The sequence below is a fragment of the Dromiciops gliroides genome, chromosome 4, assembly GCF_019393635.1.
Source record: "Dromiciops gliroides isolate mDroGli1 chromosome 4, mDroGli1.pri, whole genome shotgun sequence".
Classification (NCBI taxonomy): domain Eukaryota; kingdom Metazoa; phylum Chordata; class Mammalia; order Microbiotheria; family Microbiotheriidae; genus Dromiciops; species Dromiciops gliroides.
In genome coordinates, this window is record NC_057864.1 from 80,660,065 (window position 1) to 80,681,135 (window position 21,071).

General features: G+C 36.0%; 1 protein-coding gene across 1 annotated transcript in view; it reads left to right on the top strand.

The window, feature by feature from the left end:
- PLA2G4A (phospholipase A2 group IVA) overlaps positions 1-21,071 on the top strand; it is a 169,588-nt gene that overhangs the window by 146,019 nt on the left and 2,498 nt on the right. The window contains 3 exon segments of the mRNA XM_043999866.1: positions 10,677-10,861; positions 17,604-17,799; positions 18,643-18,800. Of these exon segments, the coding sequence (XP_043855801.1) occupies positions 10,677-10,861; positions 17,604-17,799; positions 18,643-18,800 (539 nt within the window).

Sequence of the window (21,071 nt, forward strand, 5' to 3'; positions counted from 1 at the left end):
ATCGTAATTAGACCATTTTTCCTTGGTTATGTTTTATTCTACAATAAACTTTCCCATTATTGTTTTCTTGTCTTTGCCCTTTCTTTGACTCAGGACAACAGTGTAGAAAAGATCTTCAGACAGTAGGATGGATAGAAGTATGAGATCTATTTATATTAACTTGTGTAAAATGCTATGATATTAGCTAGAAAATTCTAAAATGTGTTTAGATAGGAGCTAAAAGCCAGAAAATGATCTAGAACTATCTAGAACTATCTTCTCCCTGCTTGGCCTTACTTGGCCAAATCACTTGGCTACCCTACAATTCCTTCATCTTAAATATGAGGATCATATTATTGCTCCGATTTTTGCAAGAATTAAATGAAATTCATTATTATGAATTAGCTATGAAACTACTTCATAGAAGGACTAGTTCAAAACTAAAAATAGAAGAAAAAGCACTATACAATCTAGATAGAGCACTGGACACTCAGTTACCAACACCCTGGGGTTAAATCTCAGCTCTGACCATTGTGTGACTGTGACCCATTCACTTTGTCTCTCTAAGTCTCAGTTTCTTTATCTAAGAAATAAGGGCGGTAATAGTTCTACTACCCACCACATAGAGTTGTAAGGAAAATGCTGTATAAAATCAAAGTGTTATAATGAGCTATTATAACTTAAGTGGGAAATTTCTAGTGCAATCTCTATGCTCTTTAAATACCAAATTATATGCAGTAAATACTTTGTGATAATGAACTTACTTTGTAGCTTTAAAAACAAGTTTGATCTCTGGTATATCATCAAAAACAAGAGCTATCTCATCCATGGTTTAAGGAAAGTAATTTATCCACCATATTTTTTCATTTTCATTTCTTTTATAATATGTTATGCCAAGATCAGTTAAGATACTGGATTTGTTTTCCTTAGTCAAAAGATACTTGGTAGTGGTGGTGGGGACTTGATAGCTATCATCAAATATTTAATAAAACAGAAATAATAAGATTTAAAACTGTGGCTTGGAAGGGTCTTTGAAAATTCTTAATATAACCACTTCATTTTTCAGACAAAGGAATAGAATGATTATGTCATCAAGGTCATACAAGTCTTATGTAGCCTAGTGGCATGGTGGATAGAACACTGGGCCTGGAGTAAAGAAAACCAGGGATCAGATCTAGCTTCAGACACTTACTGGCTCTGTGACCCTGGACAAGTCACTTAACTGACATCTATCTCCATTTCCTCATCTGTAAAATGGGGATAATGATAATAGCATCCACCTTCCAGGATTGTTTTAAGGATATAATGAGAAAATAATTGTATAAAGTGTTGAGTACAGTGTCTGGCACGTGGTATAGGCACTTCCTAAATGCTTCCTTCTCCTCTTAAATCCAGAGTTCTGTTTACTTTCTTGAGTTAATTCTCTATTGGAGATGTTAGGTAAAAGCAGGATTGAACTTTGTGTTAGAAAGCAGAAGAGAAATTGGTGGATATGCCAGAGAAACAGCTTTTGGAACAATATAACTTCTCATCAGAATTATCTCAAAGTAGAATATCAGTGGATTTCCCATGAATGGAGTCTATACATAATCTGTTATGGGGGTTGCTTATAACGTCCCCTATCGGTTTTATTTAATTACAGATAATTCATATATGATTCAAATACAAATAACTATAAGCTTATATTATCATGTTCCTTTGAAATAAAAATTTTCATCCCAGTAGCTTTCTTTTCTTTCCTTTCTCTGTGATTAAAAACCAATTTACTGCGTCAATTGATACAGTTTAGTTCATTAAGGTCATCTTTCTCACTAGGTCTCAGTTCATTTAGTACTAGAGTTCCTATTTGGGCCCATACTATTCTAAGTTTATTAACCTATTATTTGATTAGATAAGAATATTTCAGAAATTGCTTCCCACTATAAAGTTCCCTGATTCTCTGAAGTGTTGTTATAATTAAATCTATGAAAAAAAAACCAACCCTACCTTGTGAAATATGTGTCATTTTCCCAAACTGACCACATCAGACTAAAGGAAACATTCACTGTGTGTGATATATTTGGTATATATCAGAAAATTATGCAAAATAAAAATACATATAACCACACTATCAACATTAATTTTCTTTTTTATATGTATGAATAGTGATAAAAATATTTTTTGTCTTATGATTGTAAGCTTTACAGAGTGATTATATGAATTATTATAAAGAAGCTACAGGGGGCAGCTAGGTGGTGTAGTGGATAAGGCACTAGCCTTGGATTCAGGAGGACCTGAGTTCAAACCCAGCCTCAGACATTTACTAGCTGTGTGACCCTGGGCAAGTCACTTAAACCCCATTGCCCTTAAAAAAAAAAAAAAGAAGCTACAGCAGCTTATTGTATTAATTATTTTTTTCCTTTCTGAAAAAGAAATAGTTGATACCATTATGTTTACTCTATAACAGCTGTATTTAGATAATAAATACTTTGATTGTCAGTCTCTGAGCTGGGGGCACATTTCCAGTTTGGGGATTTATACAGCTGCTGTCTCATACCCAGCATTTTAACAACTTCCAGGGAATTTGGCAAGATTTTCTATAGATTTGTAGAAATGTTTTCCTGTTCAGTCTGATTTAAAAGCCTGAGGATGATCACATCTAGGGACCCAAAGAGGAAAAGATCAAAGGTGGTGTGCCTAGCACAGCAAACACAAATTTATTTCAAATGCTAATGTGATGCTTGTCTTGCTTCTATTCCAGACTTGGTATTGCTTCTCTTACTGAGAGACTGACTCTCTAATTTGGAAAAGAATACAAGATTGAATGCAATGGCAATACAGATGTAATACATTTTGTTTTTAGCATAATCCAGCCTTACATCCAGTGCATTCAAAAAAGAAGGCTAGGTCTTCTATAGATAGTCAACCAGACACAGTGATAGTAGCCCAAATGCCCAAACATTTCAGACCAAAAAGCCCTCAAATTACATTATTTCAGGTGTTCCTACTAGTCAAATAAGAATCTCTTTCTTTCTATTACAACTTTTATTGGTTAAGAAAAGGTCTTAGGGGCAGCTAGGTGGCGCAGTGGATAGAGCACCGGCCATGGAGTCAGGAGTACCTGAGTTCAAATTCGGCCTCAGACACTTAACACTTACTAGCTGTGTGACCTTGGGCAAGTCACTTAACCCCAATTGCCTTACTAAAAAAACAAACAAACAAACAAACAAAACCTGAAAGGGTCCTAAGACAGTAGAACATCTTAGTTTGGGAAACAGCTCTCAAAGGGTTAGACATACTCTTGCCTAGGGTTTTGTCTATCTATGGAAAATTCCAGGGTGGATGTTAAAATAGGAGGAAGGAGCAGCAGAGTATTGGTAAATAATCAAGACATTTAAAGGAAATTAATGTCCTCCAAAAGAAAAACCTTCTATCTATTGTTTCCTGATTTTAACTCATAGAGCTCTGTTGTCTATACAAGAATTGCTTCCCTATAGTAGCCTTTATCTTGTTCACTTACCAAGAAAAATTTACTGAAAAATATATACATTCCTCTGATTCTTATTTGGGAACATGCTATTATGGGCAGAAGAATCTAATCTTAACTATGATCTCTGGCTCTATCTTAATTCAAATGCATTAACATTAGCTCATCCCAACTTTTAAGTATTTATAATGCTATGCCTATGGTTAGCATAAGGTGTTTAACATTCTTTCAAATTCAGAGTTAGGTTTGTAATTTCAATTTATCATTGAAATCCAGAGTTTAATCTATCTGTACTTAGAGGTAGGACAACTAAGTTCAAATAAATCTTAGATCTGACAATAGTTTTATGGCTACTTGGCAAAGTCACTTAACATCTCTGTGACAGTTTCTCACTTGTAAAGTACAAAACAAAACTGTTTCACCACTTCGTTCAGAGTTGTCAGAGAAAATAATTTATGAACGCTCATTGCTTCCTCTGCTTTTTTATTAATTTATTAACTAATTTATTTTTGGGGTGAGGCAATTGGGGTTGTGACTTGCCCAGGGTCACACAGCTAGTAAGTGTTGTGAGATTTAAAATTGGATATTAGATCATAAATCTCCCCTACTTAACCTTTCCCTTAATTTATCTCCCAGACTAGTAAATGGAAGAAGCTTTTGGTTTTCTAGATAGACCTTTTATTGTTATGGTAGTCACAAGGTGATGTTGATTAGAAGGATAGGAAAGTAGAAACACAATACAAATCGCCTTAAGTCTAAGCTTAGTCTATATTCCTTATAAAAACTCACCAAAACCAAAGGCCACCTTTGGAGAGAGAGAGAGACCGTCTGTGCCGCGCAGTCAGGAGACCAGCAGAGCAGGAAAAAGCCCCACTTCCATTCTTTCCTTGTCTTTTAAGCTCGCACCCCGGAAGTTGAGTGCATAGCAGGCAGTCTGATGTGCGCAGCAGGCGGACTGTTGGTCTCCTCCCCAAAAGGGTGGTCCTTCAAAAACTGGTGTCTTTCAGTTATCCTAACCGACTGTTAAAAAACTTTCATATTTTTTTAGCACAGTGTTAAGTGTCTGAAGCCGGATTTGAACTCAGGTTTTTCTGAATCCAGTTCCAGTGCTTTATCCACTGTGCCACCCAGCTGCCCCCGCTTCCTCTTCTTTTTGAAGGATGTCATAATCATGGAAGGAAGTCAGGAAATTATTACCTGTCTGGTTTTGTCTAGAGAGGAGACTTCAGCAGGTCGTTGGACTTCTCTATCACTGTTTTCTCATGCAATGAAAAACATTCCTCCTTGAATTAGGGTAGCTAGTTCCCATTCATTATTACCCAACTTTTATATTGTTTCTTGTTCCTTTCTTCGATTTTCTCTTCTGTGGATTTCTGGGGCTCTCTTCTGTTGTCAGCACTAAATTATTATTTAATCTTTATGGCATTTAGTCTGGTTTATAAACTCATGCAGTTTTTTCCTCCCCTTTTCTTTTCAGTTTAAACCCCTATTTCTTAGGTTTCCAAGATTATAGGCAAATGCATTTTTAGGAGTCCTTGTCAAATGCCCTCCATTACTGGTCAAGACACTACCATTACTAAGTTAAAGGTATGGTTCATAAGTCTAGGGATGTATTTTCTCTGACACCATATTCTTTTTGAGTTTCTTATTGCTCATAATTTGGCATTAACTTTGATCTTAGTCTCATAAGAAGCTATTTATATAGATTGTATATAAATCATTTATTTAGAAATTATCATCTCATTAATGTTATTTCTTGTATCTTAAGATATAGGCTATTCAACTTTTATAATACTGTCACATGAGTTAATACATATAATGCACTTTACAAATCTTTTTTTTTTCTGGTGAGGCAATTGGGGTTAAGTGACTTGCCCAGGGTCACACAGCTAGTAAGTGATAAGTGTCTGAGGCCGGATTTGAACTCAGGTCCTTCTGAATCCAGGGCCGGTGCTCTATCCACTGTGCCACCTAGCTGCCCCACACTTTACAAATCTTAAAGCACTATATGCATGCTTATTGTGGTCATTATTCAATTATTTTTATTGTGTCTGACTCTTTGTGACCCCACTTGGGCTTTTCCTGGTGTGACATTTTAAAAGTTTGAGAAACATGCTTTCTAGTTAACTTAATCATTTTATTAATAAGGCTGGCATGTTATTAATAAAAGAGGTCAGTAACACTCTTGAATGTCAAAGACCCTTCATGGCAGTGGGCTTACGGTTGGAAGAGCAGGTGTTCCTGAGGGTGGCAATTGACTGTGATTGGTTGACAATTAATGAGAGAATGAATATTGCAATAAGAGTTGGGCTATATTGCAATGAGGGTCTTGAAGTATGTAACACTGAGCACCCAAATTTTGGTCAAGGAGACCTATCAACTTCCATATCATCTGTGTGACAACAGGGAGAATCCATGTTTTCCAAGGTGTATATAAGTAAACACAATGAGTAGAAATTCATCCATTCACCTAAATTTTAGAAATTTCTTTTAATGTCTTTGATTAGATCTTAGCCTGGGTAAGTCAAAGCCCAAGATTTCCCACACTAATTAACTTCTGAATAAGGAAGTAAAAAAAGGGGAAAAACTTGGTCCTAATTCAATAATTACTTGTCAATATATAAGAGAAATAATGATTATTAGTAGTATTTTTATTGGAAGCTTTGGACGTAGGGGCCCTGAGGTTGCTATCCTCTTCTGAGGGTGCAACTTGATCTTCCTTGTCACTAAAGAAACTTTCTGTTGTTCTCAACTTTCTTTGCTTGCTCATCTTGCCGTTTTTTACTTGACTTTAACTCCCTCTTACAGTGGGGCCCTACTTCTAAGCTACATTGTCCCAAGCTTCAGAGGGTCCCAGGTGTTTCGGTTTGAGGAAGGGCAGGTTTTTCTCTGGCCTGGCCTGTTCTCTGGTCTGAAGACAACCTCAAGCCAGCTTGCTAATTAACCAGCCAACAAAACTTTGTGTGCTGTGGTTCTTAGCTCCAATGTGCCTGTGCCCCTCCCCCACCTGGGCCTCAAGATTTCTTCCTGGCTCCCTGCTGGGGTGGGATAGCCAAATTCCTCCTTAGGTCCTGCAGACACCCCTGTATTTTACACCTCCTCCCCCCAGTCAGCTGTTCAGCACTCTCACCCTACCATAAGCTTACTTACTTCCAGAAGATCCTGGTACTCTAGCTTATTTGGAGGCTCAGGGGTAAGATTCTCTGGAACAGCCTGCCTGGGGACTGTTTCGTCAGGATTGCATGGTTGGCTCTACCTGCAGTCCAGTATGGCCCCCTCTAAGCTGTCTTTGGCTGGAAAATAATGCCAGTCCATCTTTTTGTAGGTTTTGTTGTTCCAGGGGTTGTTTTATGGCTGTTTGGGGGGTAATTGTGTCAGGAGCTCTGCGTGTTTAATGTCTTTCCTCTACCATATTGACTCTGCCCCTCTATATCAAGAAGAAGGCATGTAGATGCTTTGTTGTATGAATTATGCAAATTACTGAAAATTTACAGTCAAAACTTTCCTATAATGTGGAGGTGAGATAGTAACAAAATCTAGAGATATTGGTGCTCATTAGTGATTCAAAGAGGCCGTTTGGTGGAACCCGAGTTCAACTCTTGCTTTAGATACTAGCTATGGGACATTGAAAGAGTGATTTAACCTCCATCTATTCCAGTTACCCCATGGGTACAATGAGAATAATTATAGCACCTATTATCCAGAATTATTTTGAAGATAAAATAAAATAATATTCGTAAAGTGCTTTGCAAAATCTTGTTTTTTGTTTTTTGGGGTTTTGTTTTTGTTTTTGTTTTTTTTTTGCGGGGCAATGGGAGTTATGTGACTTGCCCAGGGTCACATAGCTAGTCAAGTGTCTGAGGCCAGATTTGAACTCAGGTACTCCTGAATCCAGGGCCGTTGCTTTATCCACTGCACCACCTAGCTGCCCCTTTGCAAAATCTTAAAGTTCTAAATCAGTCAGTCAACTGCTGTTTCAGGCAAGTGTTAGTGATACAAAGAAAAGCAAAAAAAAAAAAAATCTATTCTCAAGGAACTCACAGCCCAATGGGGTAAACAATTTGCAAACTGCCATGTACAAACAACTTGTATACAGGATAAATTGGGAGTAGTCTCAGAGGAAAAGCACTAAGATTAGTATGGGAACTGATTTTCATTATATAAATGAAGACAGACTCAGGTGAATCTTGTCCAAGTTTATAAGTGGTAAGTGGAAAAGCTAAGATTTGATTCCAAGACTTCTGCCTTTACAAAACCTAATTAAAAAACAGTATTAAAAATTTCAAGGAAATAGAAAGTAGAGACTATGGTTAACTTTGAGAGCCCTATGTGTTAAAGTATCATCCCACTATAATCATATATTGCGAGCTTTTATTTCTCAGAATTCAAAAGTAAATGAGAATGATGGTAAAGTTCAAAATGTGAAATTTCATTGTTTCACATTTCTCTATCAACATTTTGCAACCATCTTCTAAGCTTGTTGAGATGAATAAAAAGGCAGAAAAGTATAATATAAAACAAATTTACCTAGAAAGTGAATTGCTTGAGGGAAAATAGGTACATTAATGAATTGTTTGTGGAGTAGTGAACTGATTCAACCATTCTTTGGAAAAATCTGGAACTATGGCCAAAGGGCTATAAAATTGCCTACCATTTATTTGATTCAGCAATAACATGAATAATCTTTACCCCAAAGAGATAAAATAAAAAGGGAAAGGACCTATAGATACAAAAATATTATAGCAGATTTTTTTTGGTAGCAAAGAATTGGAAATTGAGGGGATACTCATCAATTGGAGAATGACTGAACAAGTTGTAGCACATGATTGTAATGGAGTACTACTGTGCTACAAGAAATGACAAGAGGAGTGGTATCAGAAAAACACGTAGCAAGATTTAGACAATCTGATACAAAGTGAAGTATGTGTAACTGGGGGATCATTGCTCACTGTAACAGCAATGTTGTAATGATGATTAACTGTGAAAAACTAGGCTACTTTGATCAATACAATGATCTAAGACAAATCCAAAGGACTCATGATGAAAAACTATTCACCACCAGAGAGAGAACTGATGAACTCTGAATGCAAATTAAAGTTTTCTTACTTTCTCTATTTTTCCCTTTTTTGTTATGGCTAATATGGAAATATATTTTGCATGATTTCACTTGTATAATTAATACCATATTGTTCACTTTCTCAGTGAATAGGGGAGTTATGGGAGGGAGGAAGAAAATCAGGAACTCAAAATGTTAAAATAATATTAAAAATAAAGAAATCATAATTAAAAATAAAGAAGGCGAATTGTCAAAGGAGCTTTATCAAATGAACACAAAATAGTGATCACAATTTTGAAGGAAAGAGTCAACATATTTTTCTGGGTATGGAAAATTTACTTCAGATCTTCTAAAGGATGTCTCCAATGGTATGAATAGAGTTATACTGTTTATTTAAAGAGGAAGTTACTACTGCTAATGTCCCAGCAACCAAACTGTATAATCTTGAGTCTAAGGGGTACTATGGAAAAACATCAACAGAGATATCTCTCGCCTTTATTACCAGAGAACACAGGTCCTTTGGTGTGGGTGGAGATTAAGCAATTCCTGCTTCTCTTGTGTATTCTCAAAGTTATAATGGTGAGAATAAATCATTTTATGGATTCAAAATAAGAAGAATTCCTTATGAAATCTATCTAACTATAATAGTTTTATCTACATTTCACAAACATTTCTCCCTTTTTGTATTACACACCCAAGTTGTTCCTCTGTAGAAATCTTTCTGAATAAATTCTTATTCATTTCAAAATGGTCCAGAGTTCCTTCTATACCTGAACTATATGTTTTAAGTGATTTACCCTCAAGGATCAAGGAATGTCAACATTTTGTTTTAGAAGAAAAATAATTGGGCTTCTCCCCATATCTAATATGTATTTGAGGCAATTTCTTCACTTCTACTTGCATTTCTCATATTATGAATAGTCACTTGGTCATCATATGCAGGACTTTTTGTAGGCATGAGCAGCAGTAGTTATGCTTTCCTCTGTAGTTAGACATTACAACTCTCATTAAATCTTATTCATTATAGAGTTTTATGGAAACCACAGGCCCTAGTAGAGGCGATATAATTAATAAATTTCCTTTCTATTTAAGGGATAATTGGGATGTTTTAAAAAACTACAAAAAAGGGGGGCAGTTAGGTGGTGCAGCAGATAAAGCACCGACCCTGTATTCAGGAGGATGTGAGTTCAAAACCAACCTCAGACACTTGACATTTACTATGTGTGTGACCATGGGCAATCATTTAACCCTCGTTGCCCAGCAAAAAAAAGAAAGAAAGAAAGAAAGAAAGAAAGAAAGAAAGAAAGAAAGAAAGAAAGAAAGAAAGAAAGAAAAGAGTTAACAAAAAAGGCTATTTTTAATAAGTAATTATTGTTTACTGCATTCAAGTCTCTTTGCTAGGTGCTAGGCATATGTACAAATGGCACCTATGTTTCCTTTTTTGTCTTAAAACTTTTAGGGAATCAGTGTATTTGCTTAGGTCCAGTGAAGGCAGGCGTCTACACTTTGTATCCCCTTCCCTAAATTTGACACCTAGTAGATGTGCATTAAGTGTTGACTAAATGGATGAATAGATTTAGTATATTTTCCTTCTACAGAAATAGACAAATAGGGCTTTTCCCCAAGATATTGAAATGAGGGTCTAATTTGGATGGATTGCTTTGTTCAGCTTCAAACAAAACCTCTGATCCTTGACCTGGCTAAGCATCCTAGTTGCTGTGGCACAGCAAGTGAATGATAGGTGACAGGGGAGAAGGGGAAGAGAGATAAGTGAGTGTGGATGATGGCTTTGAGCCAATGAATCACTTAGTACTGGAATTGGTAACTCAAATGAAATGCTTTACTGATAATGAGTAAGTAGCATCATAAAGGTGCAGCTGTTTTTGTATATAATGATAGTCATGATGACAATGATGTTACAGTCATCCATTTACTTTAATTCCTTGTTGCTTCAACATGATAAAAGCCGAGAAGCACTGGATACCTGATGGAATTGATAGACTTGTTTAAATTCTTCATAATGTTGCATCGCACAGGGATGGTATATTGTTACAGAAATGTATGCAGTATATCTAACTTTATCTCCCCAGGATAATGAAGTATAAATAATAAATATTAATTTAATATTTTAATTGATTTCCTTCTCCCTCTTCCTGTCTTCTCCCCCTCCCCAAGATCCTGATGAGTTTGAGAGAATATATGAACCACTGGATGTCAAAAGTAAAAAGATCCATGTGGTCGATAGTGGGCTCACATTTAACCTACCATATCCTCTGATCCTGAGGCCTCAGAGGGGTGTGGATCTCATCATCTCCTTTGACTTTTCTGCAAGGCCAAGTGACTCCAGTCCTCCTTTTAAGGTAAGTTCATTTATGCTGTTTTCAAATAAATTATATTTCTTTTGTTATTTATGTTTCTTTAGTTCTTTACGGTTTTCAGAACATTTCCACTCTGTCATTTGGTGGTCCTAGCAACATTTTGAGGCACATTATTAAGTACATTTTACAGATGACAAGACTAAGGGCCCCAAGATTTTCCCAAAGTCACATGGTTAGTAATTGGCAGAGCCAAGACTAGAGTCAAGACTTTCTGTTGCTTTTTCCAGTGAGGTACATGGTCTCCTTTAACTCTTGTCTCTTCCCCAATCATGTTGACTATTTTGAAAGTTCCAAGGAAATGATGTCATGATCTTATCCTATCCTCATAGACCATAAAATATGTTCGGGGAACAGACTTATACAGAAGAAAAACTTAGAACAAGAAACAAAACAAAAACTCTGCAAGACTAGCCACTGGGGCAGCTAGGTGGCACAGTGGATAGAGCACCGGCCCTGGAGTCAGGAGTACCTGAGTTCAAATCCAGCCTCAGACACTTAACACTTACTAGCTATGTGACCCTAGGCAATTCACTTAACCCCAATTGCCTCACTAAAAAAAAAAAAAAAGACTAGCTACTAAGTGACCTCTAAGGTCCCTTCTGGTTCTAATTTAAAGTGTGAAATTGTGTACTGACTATAGATGATCAAAAGAGGAATGGATCCATATGAACTTGAATGATTGGGAAGACTGGTTGGAGGGGGTAAGAATGGTTTGATGATCAAATGAATCACCATATCATAGCAAATATTCATTTTAAGTACATTTACTTTATATCTAGAGGCAGAATCCTAAAGAACAATATTAGGGCAAACTATAGTGTCACTATAGTTGTGTGGATGGAAAATTGTAAGCATTTACAGGGAAAAAGGGATATTTTTCTTCTAAACAGATAAACTCAGTTGTAACCTCTTGCCATTTTCAAGCTTTGGTGAATGTCAACCAATGAACAATATTTATTTTTTCCATATAAATATTTTATTGTTTTCTAGTTACATTTAGAGATAATTTTCAACATTTGTTTTTATAAGATTTCTAGTTTCAAATTTTTCTCCTTCCCCTCCCTCCCCGCTCCCAAAGACAGCAAGTAATCTGATATATGTTATAACAATATTTATTAAGCTCTGCTCCCATGTTTAATAACATATTAAGAATTGTCTATCGACTAAAGGTGGCAGGGGATGGAGGTGGGAAGGAGGAAAAGCAGGTGTATAAAAATAGAAAAAATAATTCCATGAAATAATACTTAATAATGTGTTGCATTTGAATTTGCTGATTTACGAAGATGTATAGTGTGAGAACTAGCCTCTTCCCTCAAAGATCTGCAAGTCAGATTGGGAGAAAAGACCAATGTTTGGTGTTATTCAGCCACATTTCATAACAGATCTGTCTGAATTGGTTAACTTAAGTTCATTTCTCCCATCTCAAAGTGCATGCCTTCTCTAACCATATTTGTGCTTCTTTCTTTGTATTACCTAACCATAGGACCCCCTTTTCAAGGTCAGGATTAGTGACACTATAGTTTGTCATATCAATTCTGAGAATCCTTCAGAGCTTTAGAGAATGCTTGTAAGAGTGTTAGTCAGAGGACAACCTTTCCCCTTCCTCAATCTCCTTTTCATCTAGATCTGAGTCTTTTGGCAGCGCTCCGAAAGGTGGGTTACACTTGATTTTAGGGAATTAACCATTGCATCAAAAATAATCAGAGCTTCATTTAATGGAACTTTAAAAAAAAGAGATTTATTTTCATTGGAAACCATGTGTTCAGTAAACAGATTTTGGCTTGTTCTTTTCATAATACCATGCCTCATTTCCTGAAAGTTAAGCAATGTTAAAAATCCATAACAGGTAAATTCTTGGAAAAATATTATGACTCCCAGTAACTATGATTTAGGTGGAGACAGTGTGTGTGTGTGTGAGTATATCAGGGGGGTCTCCAGAGAAGCTTTTAATATAAAATACTTGGTAGTATTTGATATGAGTGGCACACTTGAATTGTTATTGTCGCTGCTTCCTGGAAAGTGACTTTCCCATTTTTTTTTAAATGGATTAGAGGCATTTTTCATGACTAAGAGAAAAAACCCACCAAACTACTAAAAGTCATCTGTTTCCTAGTAGACATTAGATAGGCTCATTTGTTTTTGTGTTTTTTTTTTTCTTTTCCATGACGTTGCCATACCAACGTTGCCATACCAATTTTGTGTCTACAACCTGGCATTACTAAATGGTTTACTTCCACAACAAATAATATCCTAGCACAGGCGAATTCTTATCACTGACTAATATCTTTTAAAGGTTATACTGCCTGGTCATTATTAAAAATGGAATTCCAAAGTTCCTGTGAGAAGTCTCCGGAAATAGTGGGAGGGCTTATAAAAATACTGTGTAATGGAAGAGACAAATTCCAAAATACACTAACAGGAAACTGTGAACTTGGATTTAATGAAGTTGATTCAGTATTAACTCATTTGCTACCTGTGAGATTAAAAGATTAAAAAGGAATATTTTTCTACTGGAAAACTGGGGAATCACGGGGGCTTAGATTATAACGGTCCAGCTACTGATCTACTTGATGTTTCTTGTATATGACAATCTGTCTCCTCTCGCCATTCTTTCATTTTTGGAATGTTGTCTTCCCCCTTCCTTCTCTTTACTTCTCTGGCTTCCTCCAAGTCTCAGTTCAAATCCCTCTTTCTGTACCCCTCAGCTGCTGTGCGTTTCTCTTCTCTTTCTTCTGTACCTATAGTTATTTTACATGTTGTTTCCTCCATTACAATTGGAGCTCCTTTAGGGCAGGGAACTTGGTTTTACCTTTCATTGTATTGCCAGTGCCTGGCACACAGTAAGTACCTATTAAATGTTTATTCATTTGTGGAGGAGGAAGAGGAGGAGGAAGCAGAAAAAATGGCAGCATGGTATACTGAGAAAACTGCTTGATTTGGAGTTAGAGGCCTTTGATTTTAGTTCTGGGGCCATTAATTATCACTAATATGACCAATGGCAAATAACTTTACTGGCCTTGGCTTCTATTTTTCATCTATTTAAAAAAGGAGTTGAATTATTTTTCCTCTATTCCAGCTTTACATATATGATTCTTTGATCTCTGAATTCCTTTCTCACCCAGTGTCTATGATTCTATTAAATTCATTTGAAAGGTCTCCATGTCTTCTGAATAAAGATTACTTTGGGACTTGGGAGGAAATGTAATAAAAATAATAATAGTATGTATTAACACTTTAGAAATGCTTTACAAATATTTCATGTTACTCCCACAACAACCCTAGGAGGTAGGTGCTATTAATATCTTCATTTTACAGATAAGAAACTGAGTTAGAGGTTAAGTGACTTGCAGAAGGTCACATAGCAGTAAAACTTAGGCCAGATGAAGTTGAGAAGAAATGTTAACCAACATCCAGCTCTAAGTAATAATCCTAAGAGATCATGGAAAAAAGCGCTCTATAGTTTTATGTTGCCAAGATTTTTTACCATGGAATAATTGCTAAATGTTACACAAACCAGGGTGCAGCTCAGTGGCATAGTGGATAATGCACTGGGCCTGGATTCAGGAGGACCTGAGTTCAAATGCGGCCTCTGACACTTGACACTTACTAGCTTGTGTGACCTTGGGCAAGTCGCTTAACTCTTATTACCCCACAAAAACAAAACCAAAATGTTACACAAACCAAACTTTGGATTTTTCAGTTATGTATTCTCAATGGAATCTCTTATTAGTTTTTTATTAGTTTATTATGACTATCAAAATTAACACAAAATTCAAAGAAACAAAAAATTAAGTGTTTTTAATTGACTCTTTACTGCTATTATGTGACCACAACCTCAAGATCCCAAATTGGTATGTGATGACTCTCTTGGTTCCTTAAAACATTCCACTATACTCATCATATGGCATATCAGTGAAGCATAATCTTCCATGATAAAATTCCAGTGGAGCTAACCAACTACACAGCCAGTTAGCAATGTTATTTGGGATGTGAGCCTAAATCCTCAATATTAGATGTGAGAATCAGCAATGTGTTACATATTCAAAACCATGCATAAATTAAACAGCGGCTTTAGTTTAAAAAGAAAAAAAAAGAAAATACTTTTTGGGAAAAATTAATTTCTTCCTTCCTTCCTTCCTTCCTTCCTTCCTTCCTTCCTTCCTTCCTTCCTTTTTGTTCAAGCATATATGGTAGTAAGCTGACTTTAATTCTTGGAAGCAGACTTTTCTTTTTTTCTCAGTGTATATTTTTTTATTTTAATTTTCTTTCCTTTTTTTTTTTTGTGGGGCTATAGGGGTTAAGTGACTTGCCCAGGGTCACACAGCTAGTAAGTGTCAAGTGTCTGAGGACAGATTTGAACTCAGGTCCTCCTGAATCCAGGGCCAGTGCTCTATCCACTGTACCACCTAGCTGCCCCTTCTCAGTGTATTTTAATAGAGTTCATAGACAAATATTAGGTAATAACTCATGATATTGTTAGGCATGAGATTGTTGCAGTCTCTGACGAGTTTTTTAAGTAGATTGATCACTGGGGGTAAGACCAGTAGAATCTCATAGCTCTCTCCAAAATGAGCTATCCTCCACATTGTGGGAGTGAGGTACATTTAATCTCATCTCCTTGAATTTCACTCAGCTTCTGGCTTTAAAATATCTGTATGTTTCTATTTTCAAGATTTAATTGGAAGTAGCATTTTTTTTAAAAGCCAGATAACTTTACCTACAGGGGCATGGCCCTGACTTAGGTAGCTTTGAAAATGATTTAGAATTAGATGTAAAAATCATGTCCAAACCAGGACAGCCAATAATATGAGTGGGTGGTTGGCTGGGGAAGTAGGTCATGACAGCTTGTGAACTTTAGCTTCATGAGCCACAAGATTCAGGCTTACCTGCTGATCAGGAGAATGTAGTTATCAGTCATAACCAATTGAGCCTATACAATCTTTTAATTTTCCAGCTGAAGAGACTGAGGTCTTGATAGGTAAAATGATAAAATCATTTGCTCAAATTCAGAATGGCCAGACTGTCTTCTTTCCATACACCTGAGAGATCAGGCCCTTGTCACCTCTTAACTAGACTATTCAAGCAATTTCCTAATTGACTTTTCTGCCTCCTCCAGTCTCTCCCCTTCCCAGTCTATGATCTTCACAGTTGCCAAACTGAATAGTCCCTCAGTTCTTGGTGCTAGGAATACAAACATGGAAGCTTATACATTTTACAAATTAGAATTTTGGAAGTCATATTGCAAATCTCTGCATGTGTTACTTTTCAAATAAAAATATAAGAAAAGAGGACATAAAAACCCAAAATTTCCTGTGATTGACTTCATGAAAATATGATACTTTAAATGACATCCCCCACAGAAAAGTGTTTCTAAAGATAAATTTCTGGCACATTTCTATTATTTTACAGTACCTGGCTGGTAATCAAATTAAATGAAAAGAAAATAACACACAGACAATAACAACCTGGCAAGAATTCTTGGACCAGTAATGATGTGTCATTGTTTCATTCCTTCTTTAAAAAGACGGTGAGGGGGCAGCTAGGTGGCCCAGTGGATAAAGCACTGGCCCTGGATTCAGGAAGACCTGAGTTCCTATCTAGCTTCAGACACTTGACACTTACTAGCTATGTGACCTTGGGCAAGTCACTTAACCCTCAATGCCCCCCCCCCAAAAGACAATGAATATTATAGTCTGACTTTTTTCACTTATAGTCATCCCTCTGACTTTAAATTTGTGACTTTTTAAATGCATTCTTTCAGGATCCCATAAATGGAAGGTTCTAATCTTTCTGACTGCCAGTGTGAAAGGATCTATCTAAAAATAGACTTTTTTCCCCTTACACAGTTCATTTTCCCTTTTCTCTTACATATTCAAGCAGTTGGGGAAACATAACTAGTCAGATTATTGAGTCATTATTTTTAAAATAATTTCTTTCCACCTTTCCCATATTCCTGTCTCCTTTTGGTTTTATCTTTAATAATTCTTAGTGGCTATTAGTAGTTGTTGTTGCTTGTGTAGAAATAACACACTGATTAGTGACTCATTTTTTTCTTTTAAAATTTATTTTTTACGGTTATATAGTCCTCAAGGTTATTTCCACTCCCACCCCCAAGTTTAAAATAAGAAATTGGTCATTTGAAGAATGGATTATTCACTGACAACCACTGTGATGTTAGGTATTTATTGTCTTTGGAAGTATTATTGAGGGAAAAAAAAAACTAGCTTAAAATTTACAATTTGATAGCTCCTCATAGAAATAAAGTTGAACTGAGGGTAAAATAAGTACACAAATCAAGTACCTATGCACTGTGCATAAGGCACTGCTATATGTACTGGAGGGTTATAACAGAAAACACTTCCTACCTTCATAGAGCTTACATTTTTTGAGTATATGTTCACAGAGCCACATTAAAAAGAACATATTTGACATCTAGAATAGTGTTGTTTTCTTTGCTATAATTCTAACTGCAAGTATAGTTTTTCAAGGTTGAGTAGTAGAAGGTACAATGGGAATTATTGAGATAATATTAAAATATGCGTTCCATAGATTTTCTTAGAAGAATCATTGGTTAAGATCCTAGATATGAAGTGTTTAAACTTATGTTCAAGTAAAGAAGTCACTTGATTGGAACCCTCATCTCCTCTTGAAACTTTGGACAGCAAGAAGAAAGATCTGGAAAAAAAAGAATTGAAATATCACAAATATTGCTATTTTTCCCTAGGAAATTCTGCTTGCTGAGAAGTGGGCTAAAATGAATAAGCTTTCCTTTCCAAAGATTGATCCTCAAGTCTTTGATCGAGAAGGTCTAAAGGAATGTTATGTCTTCAAACCCAAAAATCCTGATGTAGAGAAAGATTGTCCAACCATCATCCATTTTGTTCTGGCCAATATCAACTTCAGGAATTATAAAGCTCCTGGTGAGTTGGCAGTGATTTATAGAAATTTCCATTCAAACAGAAATTGTTGTTTTTCTTTTTTGAGAGGTATAGCAGGGCAGCGTAGGAGGGAACTAGGTGTAAGGCACTGCTTGTATAAAAAGACCTGGTAGTTTTCATCAACTGAAAGTTCAGTGTGAATCAATGGTGCAGCATGACAGCAAGAAAAGCTAATGTAAACTTAAATGACTTAACAGACATAGAGTGTACCCACTAATGGAAGTAATGAGTCTTCTGTATTCTCTGAGTTAGTTCATATCTGCAGAGTATGTTAAATTATGCCCTCCCTTAATCCAGGAGGATAATTGGTAATCTAAATAGTGTTAAAAGAGGGAATATGCAAAGCTTAAGGATTGATGAAAAGAACTAGAAATATCTAATAAAAGAAGAGATTTCAAGTATATATAAGTGATCATCAAATATTTTATGGATTATCAAGTACAAGAGGAAGAAGACTGGGTTGCTCAACAGTGAAGAACTGGGACCAATAAGAAGTTAGGGTTTTAGGTTAACATAAGGACATGGTTTTTGTTTGTCTGTTTTTATTTTTGTTTTTGTAGTGCTTCTTAACAATGAGATTTTTCAGACAATACAATGCACTAGCTAACTGACAAAAGAGTGAGCTTACTTTTGGGGGAAGTATTCACATAGAGATTGAATGATTTTTAGCAGAAATGCTGTAGAAGGAAGGAAATTGGCCTATATGTCCTGTAAAAATTCTCCCAAATTTAAAATTTGAAAATTCTACATATGTTAGTTGGCATTTTAAAATGGTTTACTCTTTGTAAATTAATATCATCATTTGTATATATTCTGTTGCTATAGGAATTCCAAGAGAAACACAAGAAGAGAAAGATTTTGCTGATTTTGATATTTTTGATGACCCTGAATCTCCCTTCTCCACCTTCAACTTTCAGTATCCAAATCAAGCTTTTAAAAGGCTTCACGATTTAATGCATTTCAATACATTGAATAATATAGATGTAAGTATCATCTTCTACCTTCAATAAAGCTAGATTATTTCCAAGGAAGATACACAGAGTGATCACTAGTTTAAATCATTTAAATATGCAAAGTCATCTTAAACACAGATACTGCTAACTTTTTTAAGGGAGAGTGTATATGAATTCATAGCAAAAGTAATACACTGGATTGGTAACATCTTCAAAAGCAGAGTTTCAAAGAAAATACAACTTTGCAATTTAATGTTTCTTTGGCTTCCTTCTGAGGTGTTATTTCATCACATAGTAGGTTATAATAAATAACTCAGTTTTTACATGCAGAGGGCAACTTTGAGGATTTTGTCATGCTTCCTCCATTGTGGTTCTACAAACTCAGTATTTAAAAATTTGATTGCCAGAAAAAATAAAGGCAAAATAACCTGTGATTTGTGAAGTTAAGAGTTTTTAAATTAGTGCTTTGATTTTGAAATCCATAACAATTTCAAGGAGATCTGGAAACTTGAAGATATCATAATTCCTCGAATGGAGTGTAAGTGGCATCAGGAGAATGTAAACTTGAAGATAAGGAACATTTCACATTTATCTTTGTATTACCAGTACCTAACAATATTTGGAATATAATAGGTGCTTAATGAAGGATAATTGAATAGAATTCTTTTTTTTTGTTTTGTTTTGTTTTTGTGGGGGATAGGGGTTAAGTGACTTGCCCAAGGTCACACAACTAGTAAGTATCAAGTGTCTGAGGCTGAATTTGAACTCAGGTTCTCCTGAATCCAAGGCCAGTGCTTTATCCACTACGCCACCTAGCTGCCCCCTTGAATAGAATTCTTGATGAAGGAGAGTCAGGCGCACATATTTGTATGAACACATACTAGGCAGACAGGATAGACTACAGATCTGACAGATTGCAAATATTGTGGGTCTGTAAAATTACCCTAGTAGCCATAGAAAAATAAAAATGACATTAACTAATTCTACATAATTGATGCACATTTCTCCTACCGTTTATAATTTTGGTTTAAAATCCAATGAGTAGTTTGTTTTAAGTACAGGCTGTTGTTTATAATCAATCAATTACTTATGTATGTTCTAGGCAAGTGAAAAAAAATGGTTTGTTGGACTCACTGATGAGAAACTGAGGAACTGATTTAAATTAAAGAGATGGAATTTTAAGAAACAAATTTTAAACAAACCTCGCCCTATAGCAAACTCATAAAATATTGTACTCTTGCAGTTCATTTAATCATGTTGCCTTTTAAGTGATTCCATTAATGTCTTAGGAACTAGAGGGAAGGTGGGAGGGGGAAGATACTTAGCTAAGAAACAGATGTAACAGGCTGACCACTTATCTCTTAAAAGACAATTTGAGGTGAAATCTGACTGGAAATTTGGTTCTTCAGCTCCCACTTATCCCTAATCAACCCTTTGCTTAAAGAATATTCCAAAATAAGAATAAAAATGAAAAGAAAACCCCCTTCCCCCACCTGAATTTGAATCTCCCAGCTGTTCCCAGCTATGCCGCCTCATTGGAAACTGAATTTGTATTTTTTTTTTTCAGTGCATTAATGGCATGTTTTTCTTTCCTCTCTACTTTGTTGCCACTCTGTTTCAGCACACTGTGATGATTGTTATTAGCACCAGTTTTTGCATATATCAAAGACAGCCAATTTCTGGCCATTGACCATGCTTTGATGTTTCTAACATGGCTATAATCTATTACTGAGGGCTGGAGTCTGTCTCTGTGTCACCATGGCCTTTTACTTTAGAGTTTCCTTTGTATACATCTCATTTCCTCAGTCACATTGCAAACACCTTCACTGATGGGGTGGGGATTGCAGGGCAGGATCTTTATCTCATATTGCCCAGCATACATCCTCTTACATTTAATTGAATGCTAGAATGAAATAGCTCACACTTGACACTAATGCAGCTGATCAAACAGCTTGCTGCTTTGTGAAGAAGGATGCCATGTTTCACTGCCATATAAGATTCAATTTAATGAAGACACACACATGGGACAGCTGGGTGGTACAGTCAATAAAGCACCAGCCCTGGATTCAGGAGGACTTGAGTTCAAATCCAGTCTCAGACACTTGACACTTACTATCTGTGTGACCCTGGGCAAGTCACTTAACCCTCATTGCCCCACAAAAAAAAAAAAGACATACACACATGTTAAGTGCCTTCTACTTTTTATATATATAGATGCTTCCCTTGATACAACATAATCCCCACAAGGGCAGAGATAGCTTTATTTTTATCTTTGCATTTTCATTGCTCAGCACAGTGCCT